The sequence below is a fragment of the Mycteria americana genome, chromosome 3, assembly GCF_035582795.1.
Source record: "Mycteria americana isolate JAX WOST 10 ecotype Jacksonville Zoo and Gardens chromosome 3, USCA_MyAme_1.0, whole genome shotgun sequence".
Classification (NCBI taxonomy): domain Eukaryota; kingdom Metazoa; phylum Chordata; class Aves; order Ciconiiformes; family Ciconiidae; genus Mycteria; species Mycteria americana.
The window spans coordinates 123,768,819-123,788,049 of NC_134367.1; the positions used below are offsets into that span (position 1 = coordinate 123,768,819).

Here is a 19,231-nt window from a genome sequence, read left to right on the forward strand (position 1 = left end):
GGAGAGCCTGGAAGAATTAAGAAGGATAAAAATCCTCTAGTCCAAAGGTCTGAAGCCTGAGGTAGGTCTGAGGAACAATCAATTGACACAGCGTGTGCTGAGAATACACAATCTGCCCTGCACATGCTTTGAAGCACTGGATCAAATCACCTGTTATAAAGGAATTAAGCTGTTCCTGGAGGTTTCAAAGGCTAATACATGCCCTGCCACAGCCCACAGCTCCATGGCCCTCCAAGTGACAGGTGCATTCTGCATCTTAATAGCAGGATTTAGAGCCAATTCCCAGGTTACTAATTTCTGTCCTAAATCCAATATTGCAAGCTGCAGCTTATTTAATGTAAGGCAGCACTGTCATTCCTCTACAAAAAGCCTTGTCACCTTTCCACTCCTTGCAAAGGCAGTCCCATTTTTAGTCTGCTTCTTTCAATGTGAAATGTATCATCTGTAAGATCAGCAGTTCAGCTGTACTGTTGTTCCACTCATTATTTAAAATTTTGTAGCAGAAGGACTATAAGAAAATCCACATTTTACAGAAAAGGTCAGCATGTACTTACGTAATTTGATGCAAGATCAGGATGCAGATAATCAATTCCTGCAATAAGATAATGACAGAACAGAAACCAAAGGTTAAGAGTTTCAGAAAATATTTTCTAATGATCACAGAACAAAACAAGATTCTTTTGCAACCATATGAAAATGATCATGGCGAATAATGCAACTGACTGAAGTGAGATTCCAGTTTTTAAATGTGGACTTTTAAACTGGTTTACCATTTCTGCTGCAGTCCCAGCTAGTTTTCAATCATTTATGTCAAAATCCAGGTGCCACTTGAAAAGGTGAGCTTAGCAACAAAATTTATTGAGCTGTTTCGTAGACTAGATCATATTTACTTATTAAGATTAGATTAAATCACAATTTATCTTTATACAAGTTCTGTCATCTCAAAGCATACCAAAACTAACAAGATCAGTAAGCACTGGATCAGTACAGGATATAAAAAGGGGTATTTTTAACCACTGAAAATTGTAAACTAAGCAGACAGAAAGTCACCTAAACTAGACTTGGGGAGATCACTAAGGCAAACACGTTGGATTATGCGTATGAAAGAGAACTTTTAGTGTTGGATTAGACCACTTTAGCAAGTATCTGAGCATAGGCTCCGCACTTTGGTAGTGTGCTGAAGATTGTAACAGGGCAGTGGTGTGGAATATACTCATTCTAATGTATAGTATCTTTCTACATATAGCAAATATACAAATCCCGGTGGATGGTGCAACAGAAGCAGCAGATCTACACTCAGATGGGGTAAAATGACCTATTACAAGTACAGTTAAAACATACACAGAAATGGCCACCAATCTCATGTTACATTTTGATCATTACTCTGCCCCATGTCTCCAACTACCACACTATTACATGCTCCATTTTATCTGCAAGGAGAATGTCATATTATCGTGGTTGTTCTGATGAAACGATTACATCCCATTACGTAGGGTCCTTAGCACTAGATTTGCATGAAGAGACCCTTGTGTCTGTGGAGGGCCTTACTGATCCAAATGGTAGATGGACAACAAAAGTCTCAATGAAGAATCATATTTTTCAGGTGGTCTCCTCCAGAGTTAGTGGAAGTGAATATAAGGCAAATTACCCTCTTCTCTAAAAGCTGTATCTGATGGGCCAACAGCTTTATTTGACCTGAAGCTCAAATAGTTTGTCATCATCCCCATCACAGTCATGCCTAGTTATTCTGAAAGCTAAATCCTGCCTCTGGGTGATCAGTGAAATTGTGATTTCTCATGACATCACATGAGATCATCTCTCACATGAGACTGATCTCTCATTAATATACAGGTGTCTGAGTACTTTCTTACTTCCACAAAAACCTTGTCAGCAGTAAGCAGATGAGGAACAGAAATAAGTGAGGACAGATCTCAGTTGACCCTAGAAAACATATGTGGATCCAGACATTTTATATATTTATTTTTAATATTATTCAGTCACCATAAAAGAAAAACATTCAAAATTTAGCCCAAAGAAAAGTGTTGAGAGACTGCACAGAATTCCTGTACTTCAGCAAGGAACCCATGAGTAGAACAGCTCTGACTTCGACTGTACCTTTTATCTTCATCTTCCCTGAACTTAGCCTCAAATTAGTAATATATTTAATATGCAGGTCTTTATTGACATTCAGCATGAAAGTGTTTAATTATTTCAGCTGTCAAGTATGACTTTGAGAATAATGTTACCCAGAAAACATTTTCTTAAGTACTTTTTGCACAGCAATTACGTCCCCCAGTCAGTGCCTACAGAAGTCAAGGGGAGTCTTTCCTTTGGCTTAATGGCCATTATAGTGTGCCCTGGAAGACATCTGAGTGATAATTGCAAACTACTTTTAATGCTTGGATATCCATACTTCAGTATCCCTAGTGAAGTCTTTATAACATATTTTCCCTGAAGATCTCAAAGTCTTTATGGAGGCTGGTAGTCTCACCACTATAAGCAATGTTATTACTTTTTAATCCTTTTTTGACCTTGATTACATGGAAAAAGCTACTTAAAAATACTAAATTAACATGCAGTCTTCACTTACCATCATCCATAATTCCTATGGTAACTCCCTTCCCTGTGTATCCCAGCTCCCATGCTTCAGCTACATTAAGGTCAAGTCCAGGAGTCCCATCTGCTTGACCAGTGTTAATCTAATACACATCAGTGAAAAAGGAAGAATAGCTTTTTTTACTTGATAGACACATTTCTGCAACCACCAAATTTTGCTTTATATCTTTGCATGTGTCTTTGGTATGGAAAATATATCCCATTTGCTTTGGTGTACACAACTGTATATAATCATATTGACCGCAATAATGCAGTAGTAAAACAAACAAACAAAAAACCAACCACCCTGGGTATATTCACTTCTTTGTGGTTTACAAGATTTGATTAAACACTGAATCTTTTGGACCAAAAAAAGGACTTTTCTGCTTAAGCATGTCAGGGCAGTGGGTCAATCCAGGCAAAAGTTAGACCAATGGATTTTACAGAGGACATTTTTATGAGCAGGAAATGCTTTTTTCTTGAAAGCAGGGATCTACTGAAATTCACGAACATTGGGTTTAGTATCAGAAACAACTTCTTTGATAACCAAGTTAGCCCTTCTTTAAGCAGGAAAGTTCACTAGATGAACTTCAAGGGTCCTTTCCAACCTCGTGTGTGTGTGATTCTATGGTTCTGCAGTACGGGCAATCCCCTGTATCTTCAGGCATTACTCATGTTCACCAACCTCATTTGCAAATTTCTTGAGTTCCATGGGAAAAATACTATGGCTTTTGCTGTTCCAGAATTTTTTTCCATTTTGTGTCAGACACATCTCATTTCAAAACACATTTTAGTGTACTTTATAATTTAAAAAATGTATAGCTTCATAAAAATTTTGTTATTTTTATCTGCAACATTTTGATTGAAGTACCAGAAAGAAGTGAATTAATCCACACTTTAGCTTATCATGTCATCAAGGATGAAGTCCCATTCATGCTAATATGCCCTCATTCATTTGAAAACTCTTGCCTTAGAAAAATCCCCCAGCCATATTGGATGGATTCATAAAACGTAAGAAATAGATTAAAAGGAAAGAGAATAAGAAACACTATTCTTAAGCAAAAAGACCCTTCTTAAGACAATACTGCATTTACTAAGTATTTAATCATAAATAGGTTGCAACATTAAAACTGATGCAAAATTACTTTTTCAACTTTTTAAATAGAAAAATATCATTTTGGCTACTTTTATGTAAAAATTTAAATTTTTTTAATGACTAAAGACTTCTCCCTATAAAATATGACACATTAAAAATGAAACAAATTAGCAAAATATTAGTTTCTTTTGACATTAGCTTAAGCCAAAATTCATCAGTTTTCAGCTGTTCTGCTTTTGATAGAAGAAAATCAATTAACATTCAAATTTCCATAAGAAAAACCTCAACTTTTTCTAGCCAGTGCACTAGAACTTTTTGTCATAATTCTATAACAATATTTTACCTGGCAACAGCTCAAAGACATGATTCATATGCAGTTTTAGGGGTCACATCAGCACACCAGGAATGCCCACAGGACACCAATACAGTTCTCTTTCAAGCCTTCTAAGGATCTTTCCGTTGACTGAAATGAAATTTAGCTCTTGAAATGTGCTGGGTGTTCCCAGCATAAAAGAGGTACAGTTAAAAACAACAGGACAGAGCCTTGGATCCATTCCCAAGTTCTTGTGACATATTTGGAAAGAACTCTTGCAAAATATTGCAACAGCACAGAACGGCTTGAATGCCAGTTATTTAGTTATGATTACTGTGATTTTCTTTCAAAACTTACCAGGTACCATTGCTTCGTAAATAAAGGATCGTTCATGTTGATGTCAATGTCATTGATGTCTCTATATCCTCGCTTCCTTCTGCTGAAGCCTTCCTGTTGCACAGCTTTCTTCACCTGGAAGGGTTAATTTTTATATCTTTAGCTCAACATTCTTAACCACAGATACAAAGATTTTTTCGCCTTGTTTTTGTGACAGATAAGGATTATGAAATCACATTATTTGTGTCCATGTCATTCATTTGCAAATTCTAAACCTATAGCTGATTTCAGCCAAAATTTGCAAAGACGTAGAGAGCTCAAGGACTACTACAGCGACTATGTGGGGGAGAGACACCCAGAAGTGTCCTATCTGGAGGAAAACTACAGCTTGAACATATTTTAGATACCTGAGAATTTGCGTAAGAAAGAGTCCTATTCAGGTATCATTACTGTCATGGATCTTCTTGCCATACTTTTCTTTTTCTTAGCCACCAATATCAAAACATTATTGTTATTAGAAGCTAAAATTATTTAACTAATTCCCAATATGTCACTGTTCCAAGCTACAGGCATTTGATAAAATGAGGATGCAGGTCTCAACCATGCTTTTACTTTTTCAGATTTTTCTCCAGGGCATTTTCAGAGTATTAGATAGCCTTTCCTTCCAAAGAGATTTGCTGGGAGAAAAATATCTGGGGTTGTGTGCTTTCATCATACTCCTGAGGTTCTCAAAAACACGTCCTGTAGAGCAATCTACTTTCAGGGATTACCCTTGCAATAAATAAGTGATAAATAAAACCATTGGCAAGAAAAACTAAATGGCAAAAAAGACACTAAACTGACCAAACTGGCTAAAGTGCAAGATATAAAAGTACTGGTTATGAAACACAAGTAGTCATAGTTTTTTAGAGATCCTTTCCTTTATAAACAGCAAATCCACAAAAACATTTAACTAAGCACTGCAGAAAACAAGAGAAGTTAGACACAAATACCTTTGGAGGCAGGAACTACAAATGCCAGACTGTTACGATGTTATTTGTACCCATGGAAAAGAACACTCCTAAAGGAGATAACTGAACGGTTCTAATTGTTGTTATAATATGTGCTAACATATTCCTAGACCTTGCAGAAGTGTTGTCAAGTTTGGCATACTCTTTTTGTACTCTTTAGCCTAACAGCTGGAACCAAGATAGCATGAGTCTCAGCATTTAATTAAAAATTAAAAAAAAAAAAATAAATCTAGCCCTCTTGATTAAAGAGGAATACTTAAAATCATGAACTGAGTACACCTTGAGGTGCAGCAAGAAGGCAGCAAAACCCCTAACATTTCCTCAGGCTTTTTCTTGAAAAAAATGCACGGTTATTAAATAAATCTAGTAACTCAGAGAACCACTTAAACATGTGTGACTTTGGCATTTCCAATTAAAACAACGTATACAGGAGTTACACTGCTGTGTTGCAGTAACTCATGTAGTCAGTCAAAATCAACAGAGAAGAAATTAATCCGAAGGCTAAATCAGATCTGAGGTCAGTTGAGTCATTCTTGGAGGTGTCCTTCTGTCTCCATAAATTCAAGCAGGAGCCTCAAAAGACAGTGCTCAGTGAGGTGCCTAAGGCTGAGATGAAACTGGGATCTAACTGATGGGGGCTAAAAGCTATTTTCCTCACAGCTATATTGTTTCATTATAACCCTGAAAACCTAATACCAGTTCATAGTGAGCAGGATGGGACAGCGTGCCCTGAAAAGGCAGTATCAAACGTTTCTAAAAATCTACTTGTATGAATTATAAATCCTTAACTAAGGTACCAAATAATAAAATATTGAATCAGTAGGTGTTTTCATTTATACGTGTGTTTCCATTACTTGTATAGGCTCATTAAAAGCAGAGCAGACTGCAAAGAAAGAAAAAACCTATACAAAATAAGCTGGAAAGAGGACAGTGATTAAGTAGGACCCATACTAGGTGTACTTAGTGGCACCAGGTATCTGAACAGAGTAACGAAAGGTATAAGCACACTGTTTGATACCTCTAAGATAAGGCTCAGTGATGCCATGGAGACAACAGAGCAATCACCTGTCATTATGCCTTCCTCCGTTACCACCCCTGCCTCTCTGCTTGCAACTGCAAACCCCGAGCTGTCACCACAGAAAATAATTATGAACAGAAGCCAACCCTCACTTAGAGGGATGCCAGAGAACAAGATTTCATGCGTTTGTGCTCCCACGCAAGCTTGCTGGCTCTGCAGGACCTGCTGCATTAAGGCACTGAATTAGGGTTTAGTACAAAAGGATTTCTACTAATTAAAAAGCAATGCTTCGGAGTCCTGGCTTTTCTTTAAGACAACCTGAAGGAAGTGGGGGAGCAATTTGCAGAAATAGCACAGGCTGGTTTCCCTCTTCAGGATCATTTAATTTCCCTGATTTGTTCCATCTTCACAATAAATATATTTTTTTTTTGGTATTATATTACATTATATTATAATTTCCTGAGACAAGGAAATATACCACTCAAGGAAGTATAGCCTCTGAGCTAAAACCACTCTGTAGGCTGTTTTCTGAATATTTCACATGGAAAAAAGGCATACAGGATGTCACCATCCACAGAGGTAACAGTCTCAGAAATTCTGAGGCCTCTTTCTCACTACAGAAACAAGGGGTTTTTCCTCGTGTTCAGTAATGACGGTAACTCATACAATCGCGTCCAGAAAAGATTAGGCACTTCTGTCACGAAATGAGTTGAAAGGTTTGGGTAAGGACTTGGTAGCTTCTCACTTACATAAGCTACAAATGTCCTCATTCAGTTGCCTTGTATAACCCTGCACGAAGTAAGAACTTGCCTTTCTCCTGATGAAAACGTATCTAGAAAGCAATGATCCCAAGATGAGATAACATCCATATATTCCAGAAAAGAATCCCCAATAGAACAAACTTATCCTTGGAAAATGGATGATGCAAATTCAATTATTTGAGTGGAGAACCGCCCGTTTAGGGCTGCAGATAGCTGACTCAGGAGACCCCTAGTCTTCTTGCCAACTGGGTATCTGCATTAGAAAAACGGTCTTTTTCCAGAGCTGGAAACTTGTGCTTTCATATCTAGTCTAGATCAGGAGAAGGACCACCTCTGATTCTGCTTCTACCTTACGGTTTTCTTCTTAAAGAAGAGCAGGTCTCCCTGTGACATCAATAACATAAATGCATTAATTATCATGTTGCAGGTAATATGTTTCAAAAACACATACAAGAGAGAACATCTTTGCATGTGCAATGGCAGAAGATCATTCGAAAACATTCTGATCCTATAACAGCCATAATCCGATCTACTTGTGTCAAGTTCAGATGTGGAATCCAGCCCTTAATTCAATGCACAATGCAACCTCATGCCATCTTTTAAATACTTGTTTTCTAACTGAAGCAGGAAAAACAGAGTTCATAAGACTCAGGCTTCTGATAATAGCATCTCTAAATGATTTGAGCCTGTGAAGCATGATACTTATTAGAACCTAGTGAAGGAATGAAATTTTCTTACTAAAATAGCATGAATTTTACTGTTTCAAAATTAGGCTTATTTATCAGCAATAACGGCCTTTTGTTTATTTCATTCTTAATTCATTTATTCCTTCTTCGTTAGGATACAGGATTAAGTAGAGAGCAAAATCTGAGCATCTACTTTATTAGCATGGGACTAAATCATGTAAGAGTTACTAGCTGTGTTGTAATCAGAATGAAGGTCATGTATCAAAGAAGGTAGCCCATGGATGATAAGATCCTTACAGGGAAAAAAGGTTCAAGTATTGATTTTTTTAATATACTTGTACTTATGCATGGCACATAAAGTCACTTGCATAATAATAAACCAGCAGGATACTGATGCAGAACAAATTAACAAAATAATCAATTGACTGCAATACTGCTCCGGGAGGGCCAGAAACCACAGCACTCTAACTGTGCTCTATGCTCCTGTGAATGCCAAGATAATCAGCTCCTCGTTTTGACAGAACAGGGTTAATTGTACTGGTGAGCTCCTGCAGTTAAATGACTCTGTATATTGAGCATAAATGACAGATTTACTAAATTATACCAGCGGGTGCACAAAAGTGGAACAGTAGACACAACCCCCAGCCTCAAGAATCAAGAACTTCAGAGCAGGAGAATTCGGGCCAAATTCCAGAGGAAAAAGGCAGTCCCACTGATGACAACTAGTAGGCATGGCTTTTTAAAAAAAAACATAGCAGTGAGATGATGAACCAAAGGAAGTAGTGGTTCTTTTTTCTCTAAAGCCTCAGGGTCAACACAGGTCTGCTCCTGAAGGTGAAGAAAGAAGTTGGAAACCGATAGCCTGCCTTTTTGAAGAAGTCGGGCTGATGGCTGGACTTACGCCCTATGAATTGTACTGAAGATCAGTCTCCCATGAAGGTGGTTTGGAACAGCGTGTCCAGATGCACGAAGGCATCATCAAATAAACCACCTTCTGCTAGCAGAAAGCTATCCCCACTGTTGCTATCATTAATTTCTGATATCCAAAGAAACATGATGGCAACAAAAGATGGAGGCAGAAAAGTTCAAGTGAGCCAGAGTGATACGCACACCCAACTCTCTTTAAAAAGTAATGAGAATTGGATATCAAGTGCCTACAGCAACTCTTGAGGGTCTTATCCACAAATGACAACCCTCTGCTCCCAAACCTCATACAGAGTTAATAAGCGAGTGTGCCTTTTTCACCTCTGATTTCTGTCTAAGTAAACAGAACAACATTTAATTTTACTACCCACTCCATCCACGTAACATAAGAGAGATATGTCTAGTAGGAGGCTGGAGGTGCACTGATCCCATTCACAGAGTACACACTCATCGCCTGCATTGTCCGACAGCCGCTTGCTGGAAAGAAGCTCTGAAGATCTCAGACAGGAGCACCCATCTCACATTCTTCTACATTTTTGTTAAAGCCCCAAAGTAACCAAGTCTTGTGTGACTTTCCACTACAAAATAAAAGGAATAATGCTGACTCTCCTCACTAGAAAAAAGAAAGTACAGACCTACTTGAACTGTAACTAAAGTTGGATGAACTGAACAAAACTGAATCACTTTTAAAGGGCTATGCGGACAGCTCATTTCTGCTATTGAACTGATAACCTGGGGTGGTGAGGCTGCTAGACTCCATCCAGCCACAGCAATGCAGAAAATGGATGCCTTTTGTCTTGACATAGCTGGATCCATCTGCTTGATTTCAAACTTTCTGAGCCTGTTTCAAGGCCCAGAAAGAATGAGCAGGGATGTCATGGCATTTGAGAGTGTCACTGACCATCCAGTATTTATTAACCAAATGACAACTGCTCCTCTCGAGCGAGCCAATAACTTTCAAAGGTTCTCGTGGATCTCTCCATATACAGCAATGAGTCCCTGTTGTCAACTGCAGGTGTCTCTGGTGGATTATTCTTAACAGAATCTCTAAGTGCCTCTGCTACCTATATTCATTAATCCCTGGGGAGTTTTCTGCACAGGGACTCTTCTCCCAAGCTATCTTGCCAGTCCTTGGGAGGTGCAGTTAGAGCTGATACAGCAAAGACGTAACAGCTATTGAAGCACAAGGCCTTTGAAACATAAAGTTTACCAACACAACCTTCCCTGCCATTTCTAAGCAAAGGACACACAAAGAAAATTTGAAAGACTTCACAAAAGGAAAAATGCATGTCTTTCCATTAAAATACTTGTGTATCACTCTTGTCTTATACATTTTTAAATGGCTATTTTCATAATGACAAGCATAGACAGCATGAGAATTGCTTTGATTTCTAGGGAAAGTCATGTCCACTGTAAATATGTCCATTTTTCATTGTTCTCAGCCTTCCTTCTTCTACCTTGCTGTTTCTTTTTTCTTTTGTTACTAGTTGAAACAGTGTCATTGGATATCAAGGACCTGCTTGTTCTGGACCGATCCTAGTTTTCCCCTTTCTCTAACCAGCCCCATTTGCATCCACAAAACTCTACTAAGTTTATATAGACCATCAGCAGATACTAAAGCCTCTGGACACTTATGCTGTCCCCACACATCCCTCTTGGGATGTCTTCTCAGTTTTCCTTGACTCCAGCTTGTACTCTTCAAACGCCTTTCCTCTCTCTGGATATGATACTGCAAAAATGCCACACTCCTGGTAGAATAAACCGGGGACAAAACACTGCCACCATTAAACTCTGACTGTTACTGACTGCCTTGGCACAGCAAAACACGTCATAGTTGGGGCTGTTCACTAACTTCTCTGCAAAAATCACTGAAAATTGTAACACCACAGATACAGTCATTTAGGAAACTACCCCAGAAGTTCAGCATCAATCAGACAATAGTAAAACACGAAGGTGAACAGCCTGAACTCAAAGGTTCCACTCAGGCAATTAACCTTTCTGGATGGAAACACAATTTAAAGAACTCATGTTTCAACCAAGTTCATATTTTTTAAAAACATATGCAAGAACTGACTTGCCTCTGCCTTATTTTGTGACCTTTCATTTTCCTGATATTAGTTCAGTGCTTGGTAAATAAGGAGCTTTCAAAAATAAGAGAAGGGGAAAAGAAATCAATATTTTTGTCCATTTAGCAGGCCTCTCACAGTTCAGTGACATTCAGGAAGCAGTGAGTAAAGAGACAAGGAATCAATGTGTAAGAGGAGGCTGCAGATCATACTCAACCTGCTCAGCTAAGCAATCAATAGCGTTCCTCTAGCTTCTACTCTGAAATGCAAGTGAGTTGTTTAGGCTGCAATGTAAAATGAATGCTGAGTATTGATGGTCTGCAATGGAAAATGCCAATTTGGTAAAACAGAAATTTTCATAGGATCGTGCCCTCTTTGACAAAGTTTTTTTGCTCTATGATAGAATTTATTAAGAGGAAAGACTGAGAAAGAGAAAAAGCACTGGATAATATGATATGCAGTATACTGCCTCAAGAACAAGCAAACTGCTTCACACCTCTGCTCTCTCCTCAGTTTGGCATGAGGGCCATATCGGGATCTATATACTATCTTAGGTGCTGGCTATTCTAGGAACACTGTTCTTATTTCCAATTTTTTCACTGCTTAGACAAGCCAAAAAGACAGCAGGAGCATTTCTGAAATCTTAAGAAGCTTCCAAAGGAATGAAAAACTGCTGCTTATTCTACATGGAGAAGCTGACATTTCACTTTATTGTATATAATGACAGAAAAGTCAAAGTAATTTATATTTCAAACAATGTCTCATTGCAAGACAGCAGGACAGTCACTTCAGTTACAAAATCAAAGATCTCTTTAAGAAAGAAATTCCCTAGAGATGGGCTATAACTGCATGCATTAGTCTCTCCAGTGGATCTGGAGAGTCTGCAAACCACAGGGACACTTTACCAGCAGCTTGTGGGTAACTTTTGCACTTCGCTGTCTCACCAGTTACATTGGGCCACAGAAATGATCAGCCTCTCCAAATCCATCAGAATAACCACCTCTCGGTACAGGTGTAAACAGTAGCATGCCTGGTAAGAGAAAAGAAAACTGGGCCCCATGCATGTAGGGCACTATCGACTGCAGATCCTCCCTTCTTAGCTATAAAATTAGTTGCTACAAGTCACAGCTTTCTCTTCTCTCACATGCCTTGGCCAAGTACTGCAGATATACCTTTCTTAAAAGATCATACTTGGGGAAAAAAAAAAACAAAAAACAAACAAACAAAAAAAAAACCAAAAAAACAAACCAAAACAAACAAAAAAGACCACAAAACAACCCCACCAAAAAACCCCACCAAACAAAAACCCACACCTTTTTCTTCCTCCTCAAGAGTAAAATCTTTTCATGGAGTGATTTTCATTTATAACAAAGGCCACCATCAACCTTTGAGGTGATACCCAAAGTAGGTCTAAGTTATATTTGCAGCCTCTCTGTGGTATAAAAGGGTTTTAGTTTAAATGGGAATCAGGCCCAGTTCGTCTCTAAGATTACAAACCTTTTGGCATTGAGACTAGCTTTTGGATGTATCTGTGCAGTACAAAGAAGAGACGTGCTCACATGATGCTGAATCTTCTAATTTAATAATTCCCTCTTTGTCATCATTTCTTCACTTATAACTTTGGACCGTTTGTTATACTCCTGGGCAGTCTTCCAGCAAAGGACTTTCCCCCTGCTCCACAGTAGCTCACTGGTGCTACAAGGAGAGAGGTACTACAGAGTCTACCTTTATATAACCTCCTTTTTAAAGATTCTATTAGTACAGTTGCTGCTTCCACGCAAGCAATGAATATCTGCTACATCCCAAGAGAACGAGAGTGCTCATAGGCTAGAGATTCCTCTAACTCTGTTGATTTTAAGTTAATTTATTTCATGAAGCAAGTCTCCAGATAAGTGGGGATTGTGAGAAAATACCACTTGGAGAAAAATCTGTGTGGTTTGGTTTGTATGGGAAGACTCAACTGACAAGTAAAATTATTCTCTTTGTCGAAGCATACCCTTGATGCACCCTGACACAGAAGAGACCTTCTTGTAAATGTGTGAATATTTGTGCTAATGCCCAAACACATTTCCAGTCATAAAGCATCATTTGTAGCAGCTTTACCTCTAACTTCATGCATTTTCTTTCTGAATATGCCAATTTGCTTTACAGACATTACATTTAAGTGTACTGCATATATACAGACTGGAAGAGCCTTGCAATATGCCTGTGTAGGTATGCACCATCATTTAGGGAAACTGAGTCAGCACAGGACAAGACCTTAAAGTAACTCTGCAGCAGGCGCTGAAAATAAACCCCCTACTCTCCAAAGTGATTCTGCACTTAAAAGCTGGCTTCTGACCTGTGCCATAACTCGTCCTACTTCCACTTCATTCTCCACAGCCTCCTTCCCACTCAAATTTCACCTAATAGCTCATCACTTGCCTTGAAACATCTGCTTGGAAAAATACAATTCACATTTTCTCTCATGGAATTACCAGCACAGATTATCCCCTTCCCAGATTAACAGTAAATACGCCATAATGTCACACTCACAGAAGAACTGCATGTTGCCCGATCCTTTATGCGACTTATTTTGCTTTCTGTGTGTACTCCTTTTCTAAACAGCTTCTAAGTAAAAAAAACCCAAGCATTTTTATATAGCTGCCCCTCAAGCCCAATGACAGAGTTCAGTCACGGTAACAGTGGTGGGAGCTGTTTGAGGTTCCTCTCTCATGCAGTAGGGCTTAGAGTAAAGTTTACTTCAGCTTCCTCTGCTGTTTATGGCCCTTCCAAGCAGACAGGCCCCACTGGATCCAGTGGCAGTGAAAAATGTTCATACAAAAGTTTTGCCAGAATCTCAGCTGAAGAGCAACTTCCCAGAATAAAAATGGCACCATGGCACTAGGAGGGAAGGAAGGTAGAGTAATGTCAGTGCCATTGTCGTACATACAGTGCATGAACCAAGCTAAAAATCCATTTGATTTAAATGCATTTAAGAAAGTCTGAATTAAAACAGTTACTTAAAGCTAGCTGTGGGTCCTCAAAACCTGGACTCATGGGATAACAGTGAGGAAAAGGTTGGCTCCATCATGCAGAATCCAGGCCTTCCCAAACGTGAATTCAGAAGGGGCATAAGTACCTTTTGATTTCTTTTTCCTGGCTGCAACACTGTGAGTGCCCTACAGAATACAATCCTTCTCTTTCATAACCTATTCTGCACTGTCATTGTTCAAAACAATTTTTCCTTTCCCTATTTCTTCTGCTCTGTGAGCAAATGATGCAGCTTGAATGTGGGGAGAATACTTCCTGAAGAGGCATCTCTTTCAGTTAATGTGGAAGGGAGTGCCTCTGCACAGACAGAGGCGGCCATCACAAATGGCCACTTACTCTTCCTGCAGCATCTCCTGCAGCCTCTCTTCTGACTCAGGTCCCCACTGCACCATGCAGGCAGGCTGCTAACACTGATTACTGCCCACTGCTGTCAACACCTCCCCAGCCAGGTGGTAATGACATCTGCAGAGGCCCATTTACCTTTAATAAAAAACAAAGCCTATTTTTACAAAGCTGCCTGCCTGGAGTGATATAGCAACAACTGCCAAAAAGTCTAAGCTTATTCTAATATTTCAAACCTGCAATACTTAAACTTCAAGGTTCGCATGAGTGGTAGTGATATATTAGTGAGCCTTTCTTGTCCATTTTTAACGCCTTCAGAGCTCTGTTGCTATCTCAGTGGAGATGAGATATAGAATTGCAAACCACTGATCTTCCTAAAGTGCTGCCTGGTGGGAATTACGTGGGCTGTACAATGTCTTCTCTCAGGAAATTTCATAACTAGAAGCCAGACACAAAACAGAAGCCAATCTTATGACAGAGGGAAAACCGCAATTATGCTGCTGCTCACATTCACGTATCTGCTCATGCACCCAATGGCAGAGTGGTTGTTTATAGCACAGCTACTTCTTTATTCTATTACCGTAAATACACTGGACAGAAAAGACAAGGGAGCTTGCCCCCATGCATGCCTTTCCCAGCCCAGTAGGAAGCAACTGATGATTTGTATCGATCGGGCTGTACACAGTAAAGGTTGCAATTGCACTTATTCAGCTCCTAGATTCAGAGGTTTATGGATCCCCATCACAAAGCACGTTAATAAAATCAGCACAGGTTTATGTATCGCTGCTGTAGAGCATTGGGTTAGCAGCATATAGCTGCCAGGGACAGGCCATCTGCCACAGAGGAAGCATCAAAACAGAACAGTTTCTACAGAACAATTTCTGTATCAAGAGGAAAGGTAGGAAAAGCTGGGAAATAAGGGATTGGTTTACAAAAAGGAAAGAAACAGTCCATGTCCTATAATTCTGTCCTTTACCCAAATCAGTTATTAATTTGGTACTTCCAAAGGACTGATCTTGATCCTTGTCATGACACGCTGTATGTCAGAATCCGTTCTTTTAATCTTCAAATGTTCTCCTCCATTCGTGCCACGGAGCCTGCAGAGAACGCAGTTGCAGAGCTCCCTGGTGCCCGGCACCATGGGAGAAAGCACGGCCAAGGCAGAGAGATCTACATTAGGGCACTCTTCCCACCTCATCCCAGAATATGGCTGCCATGAAGTGGCAGAAAACCATCCTTCTGCCCACGAACTCCTGAACTGCCTAGTGCCCGGCTTCAGCAGCATATCGAACTCACGTTCCCGCAGGCAAAGTCTACAGCTTTTTTCTTGACAAGACAGACATCAGGGCATGAGCGATTTAGCAAAGGGATCACATCTAGCGTGAGACTGTAGGCAGGAGACCTAACACAGAACAGTGGTGGGGTCAACAAAGCGGGGAAGAGACACCACGCTGGGGCACAGAGCCGGCCCCAATGTTACAGAGCACATAGAGAATTAGCAGGGAAGGAAACACCTGTGAAACTGAGAGGAGTTTTAATATGCTCAGAGTTTATCCCAGCTGAAACTCTCCTTAGCTCGTCATGGAGACAGAGCAGTACAAGGCACAGAAGTGTGGCCTGAACATTCTTCATGGGTTTTTTCAACACCCCCCTTAGCAGAGAGGCTTTTCACATCCCTGCCCATGTTCTCCAGCAGCCTGTCCCGCTGGCTGCTGGCCAAGCCTCTCTCCAAAGCACACCTGCACCATTAATATGATTTTCAAAAATCTTAGAAACAAAGGGGGGTTTGCCTTGATTTCAAGGGACCAGGACATCCAATTGGTTCAGATTTGTCACAGGCCCCTCTATTTATCCACTGCCTAGAGCAATGAAAACTGGCCTCCAAAGACTACAAAACTCATTATGAATTGGAGTTGTATGTGCACTAGCAGGGATTTTGGTGCCAGAATTTTCCCTTGTCCCCCCTGGGTCAGAGCACGGGCTGGTTTAAATGAAGTGATAAAATGATCACCCTGCTGCAAATTATTTGAACTATTGCTGCTTTTTTGGCCAGGAATGAGGGAGTATCTTTTCAGTCCAGTTATTAGCATAAAATAATTAGACTTCGGAGTATATTTTCCTCCCAGTGCACATACATAATTTGCATCAATATTAATAGGAACCTCTCTCTTCACACTCATTGAAAGGAGGCTGTACCCCATGGGACTCAGAAAGGCTTAACCCTAAATATGCTTTTGCTTATCACCAAAGATTTCCATACACTCCTGTAAACTGCTATCCTCATTATATACTCATTGCTCTCCCTGGTTTATTTCCACTAAGACAAATGTTTAGCAAATCATGGAAGAAAATCATTTGCTCAGGCTTCACACAGGAGGCCATCAAAAATAATGCATACAAATTCTATGGAAATCGCTCTTTGTGTCCAAACTTTGAGATCCAATTCATGTTATGGTTTCCACAGAATAAAAATTTAAGAGAAAAGCTTCCTTGATGAAATTACATTTCTTTGGTATGATAAGTGATGAATCTCTGGTTAATACTAACAGTGCCTGCTGCACACACATTTAGGGGCTCTTCATAGCGCCAAAATGCCAGCATTAACCCGTGTTACAGCAAGCACTGAAGACGACTGACATTCAGAAGACTGAAGAGACTACCAGTACTTCACAGAATAACGAAAGGGAGATCTGGGGAAATAAACTACTACAGCAGAAGGACTGACTTTATGGCAGTTTGAACAGATGCCTAGATTGGGATATAAAGTCCCATGTGTCTTGGGCCACTGCAGTCTGAAGAAGTGTAAAATATCCAGTGCTAAATGACAGAATCACGGATTTGGCAAGCTGTTGACAACGCAATGACGTCAGAGATGATGTCCTTTGTTCTGGGCCTTTCGTTTAAGAGCGAGGTGAGCTGTACCTGTGAATGACCATCACAAAAGGCAAATGACAAACAATGAAGCACTGCCAAAGATACAGCGGAATTATGTAAGCAATGAAACTGCCAAAGTCTTGGCTCAAAATGTCATTTTATGAGACTGAGGGTAACATCAGTATTCTGCAAAATGGGGAAAGTGGAACAAAAAAATAGAAAAAACACCCCTGAGGTCCCTGAAAAGGACTGAAAATTACCAACCTCTCTACTGGGTAGGGCACCTCATTGCTCCCCACTTCCCTTTCAGAAAGGGCCAACCCAGTTTAAGTTATTCCCTCTTGTTTCATCTCAACACTTGCCACCCTGGACTACATTGCAAATGAGATCAGGGAAATACTCTAGCTTAGAAACAATTTTTTTAAATGCAATCATAGTCTCTGTCCCAACACCAGCTATCCCTGCAACAAGTGGGAATGGTGTCAGAGGAACAAACAGTGAGGACAGAGGAGACAGGAATACCTAAACTCAGGAACATCACCGAGAAAAACGTCAGGTGAAAACACCACTGTGGAACAACAGTGCACATTTGGTATTAGCTTCTTGGCTGAGACTCAATTCTCCAGAAGTGCAAAGACCCAGGTTCCACCTCCTCTTGCCCAAGGGTAAATACAGACTCACTCCATTCATTTCAGTAAAATTACTTCAGATTTTCACTGCTGCAAATTGGAGAAACATCCATCTCTTGTGTTTAACACCATCCCTCTGAGGAAAAAAACTGTTAAAAGCCTCCCTCCGGTTGAACTCAAGTTCAAACTTGCTGGGCTGAACTTGTGAGGACAAATTATTATTCTTTGCTTCAGGGGAGAAATGTCTGTTTCCAAAGAAGTAACCAAATCAGAATATACAACCCACTGGTGAGGAAAAGACACTAAGATATTGTGGAAGAATGAATAAGTAGGGTCCCCAGAGAAGGTGCATACTGCGAAGCCAGAGCAGCATGCAGAGCCTGGTGAATCAGTATGCTTGGGCTCTGCAAGCAGCAACAGCACATGGACATGGCCTGGAGACCTCCTACTGTAGGTGCACTGCTGGTGCACCTCATAAGTGGTGGCTCACAAGTGGCTCCTCTCCAGCGTTTCCATCTCGGACCTTGTGGAGGGTCAGCATAAGCGCCTGTGTCCAATTCCACAGAAATACTGCAAAAATCCCGGTGTGATCCCCACCTGAGGCATGTGTTGTTCCTTCACATGCTTCTCCTCCCTTCCATTTAAGCCAGGTACCCTCTTCCTCCACAGGTGCCTACAGGTGACGAAAACTGTCATGGGGAATTTCTCTTCCCTTTATTGTAACTCACAAAGCAGGCAACAGTTCAAAAGAAGGAAAGCACAAGCTCCTCATATCTTACACAAGCGTGTAACTGAGGTCATGGTTTGGTCAGGGATGAAGGAAGCAGATGGTTATTTTGTTTGTTTTTCCTTGAGATCTGTCATAAAAACAGAGTCCTGGAAAGCTACTGTGCTGTCCAGTAAAAATTCATCTGAGGTCCTTATGGAAAACATGGCTGAAAAGAAAAGAAATCTCTTTCCTGTTGTCAACCTTCACAACAAAAAATAAAGGCAGAACTGAGAAAAGTTCTCTCCTATTCTCCCCTCATATGTTCCCTCTCAATTTAACTCGGGACTTGACAAAAACCCCACATAAATCTCAAGGCAATCATTCATCATGTCCTTCATCAAAATCACTAGTTCCTCTAGTCAAGGTGGGTAGCTGCTGTTTCAATCAGGCACAACATATTAAAAGAGGTTTCAAATCACCTCACAAAGGGGACAAAAACTATTTATAATTTCATTCCACATCTCCATCTGAGGGTAATGTGCTCAAAGAAGACAGCACCTTGGCCTGAAGGCAGTGCTGCAGTTTGGGATCAGAGCTAAGAAGATGCCTTGTCCTGGTGTTCTGCTGATGCTCCTGGCAGTTGGGGCAGGAGAACTGAAGGGAGCTAAATGTCAGCTTCCTACCTGCAGAGACCCAAGAGAGCTCTGATTTCCCTGAGCAAATATTATAATAAAAACTGTGCAACACCTACGCAGCCCTAATTGCTAAGAAATCACCGATACATCTCTCTGACGAACCATACCTGCCCCAGCAGATCAACACATATTTGGGGTCAGTAG

General features: G+C 40.3%; 1 protein-coding gene across 1 annotated transcript in view; it reads right to left on the minus strand.

The window, feature by feature from the left end:
• The window catches only part of PCSK2 (proprotein convertase subtilisin/kexin type 2), a 103,438-nt gene that overhangs the window by 47,471 nt on the left and 36,736 nt on the right, over window positions 1–19,231 (minus strand). The window contains exons 3-5 of the mRNA XM_075496881.1: window positions 4,362–4,475; window positions 2,591–2,699; window positions 555–592 (exon numbers count right to left, since the gene is read on the minus strand). Of these exons, the coding sequence (XP_075352996.1) occupies window positions 555–592; window positions 2,591–2,699; window positions 4,362–4,475 (261 nt within the window). The remainder of the gene's footprint in view (window positions 1–554; window positions 593–2,590; window positions 2,700–4,361; window positions 4,476–19,231) is intronic.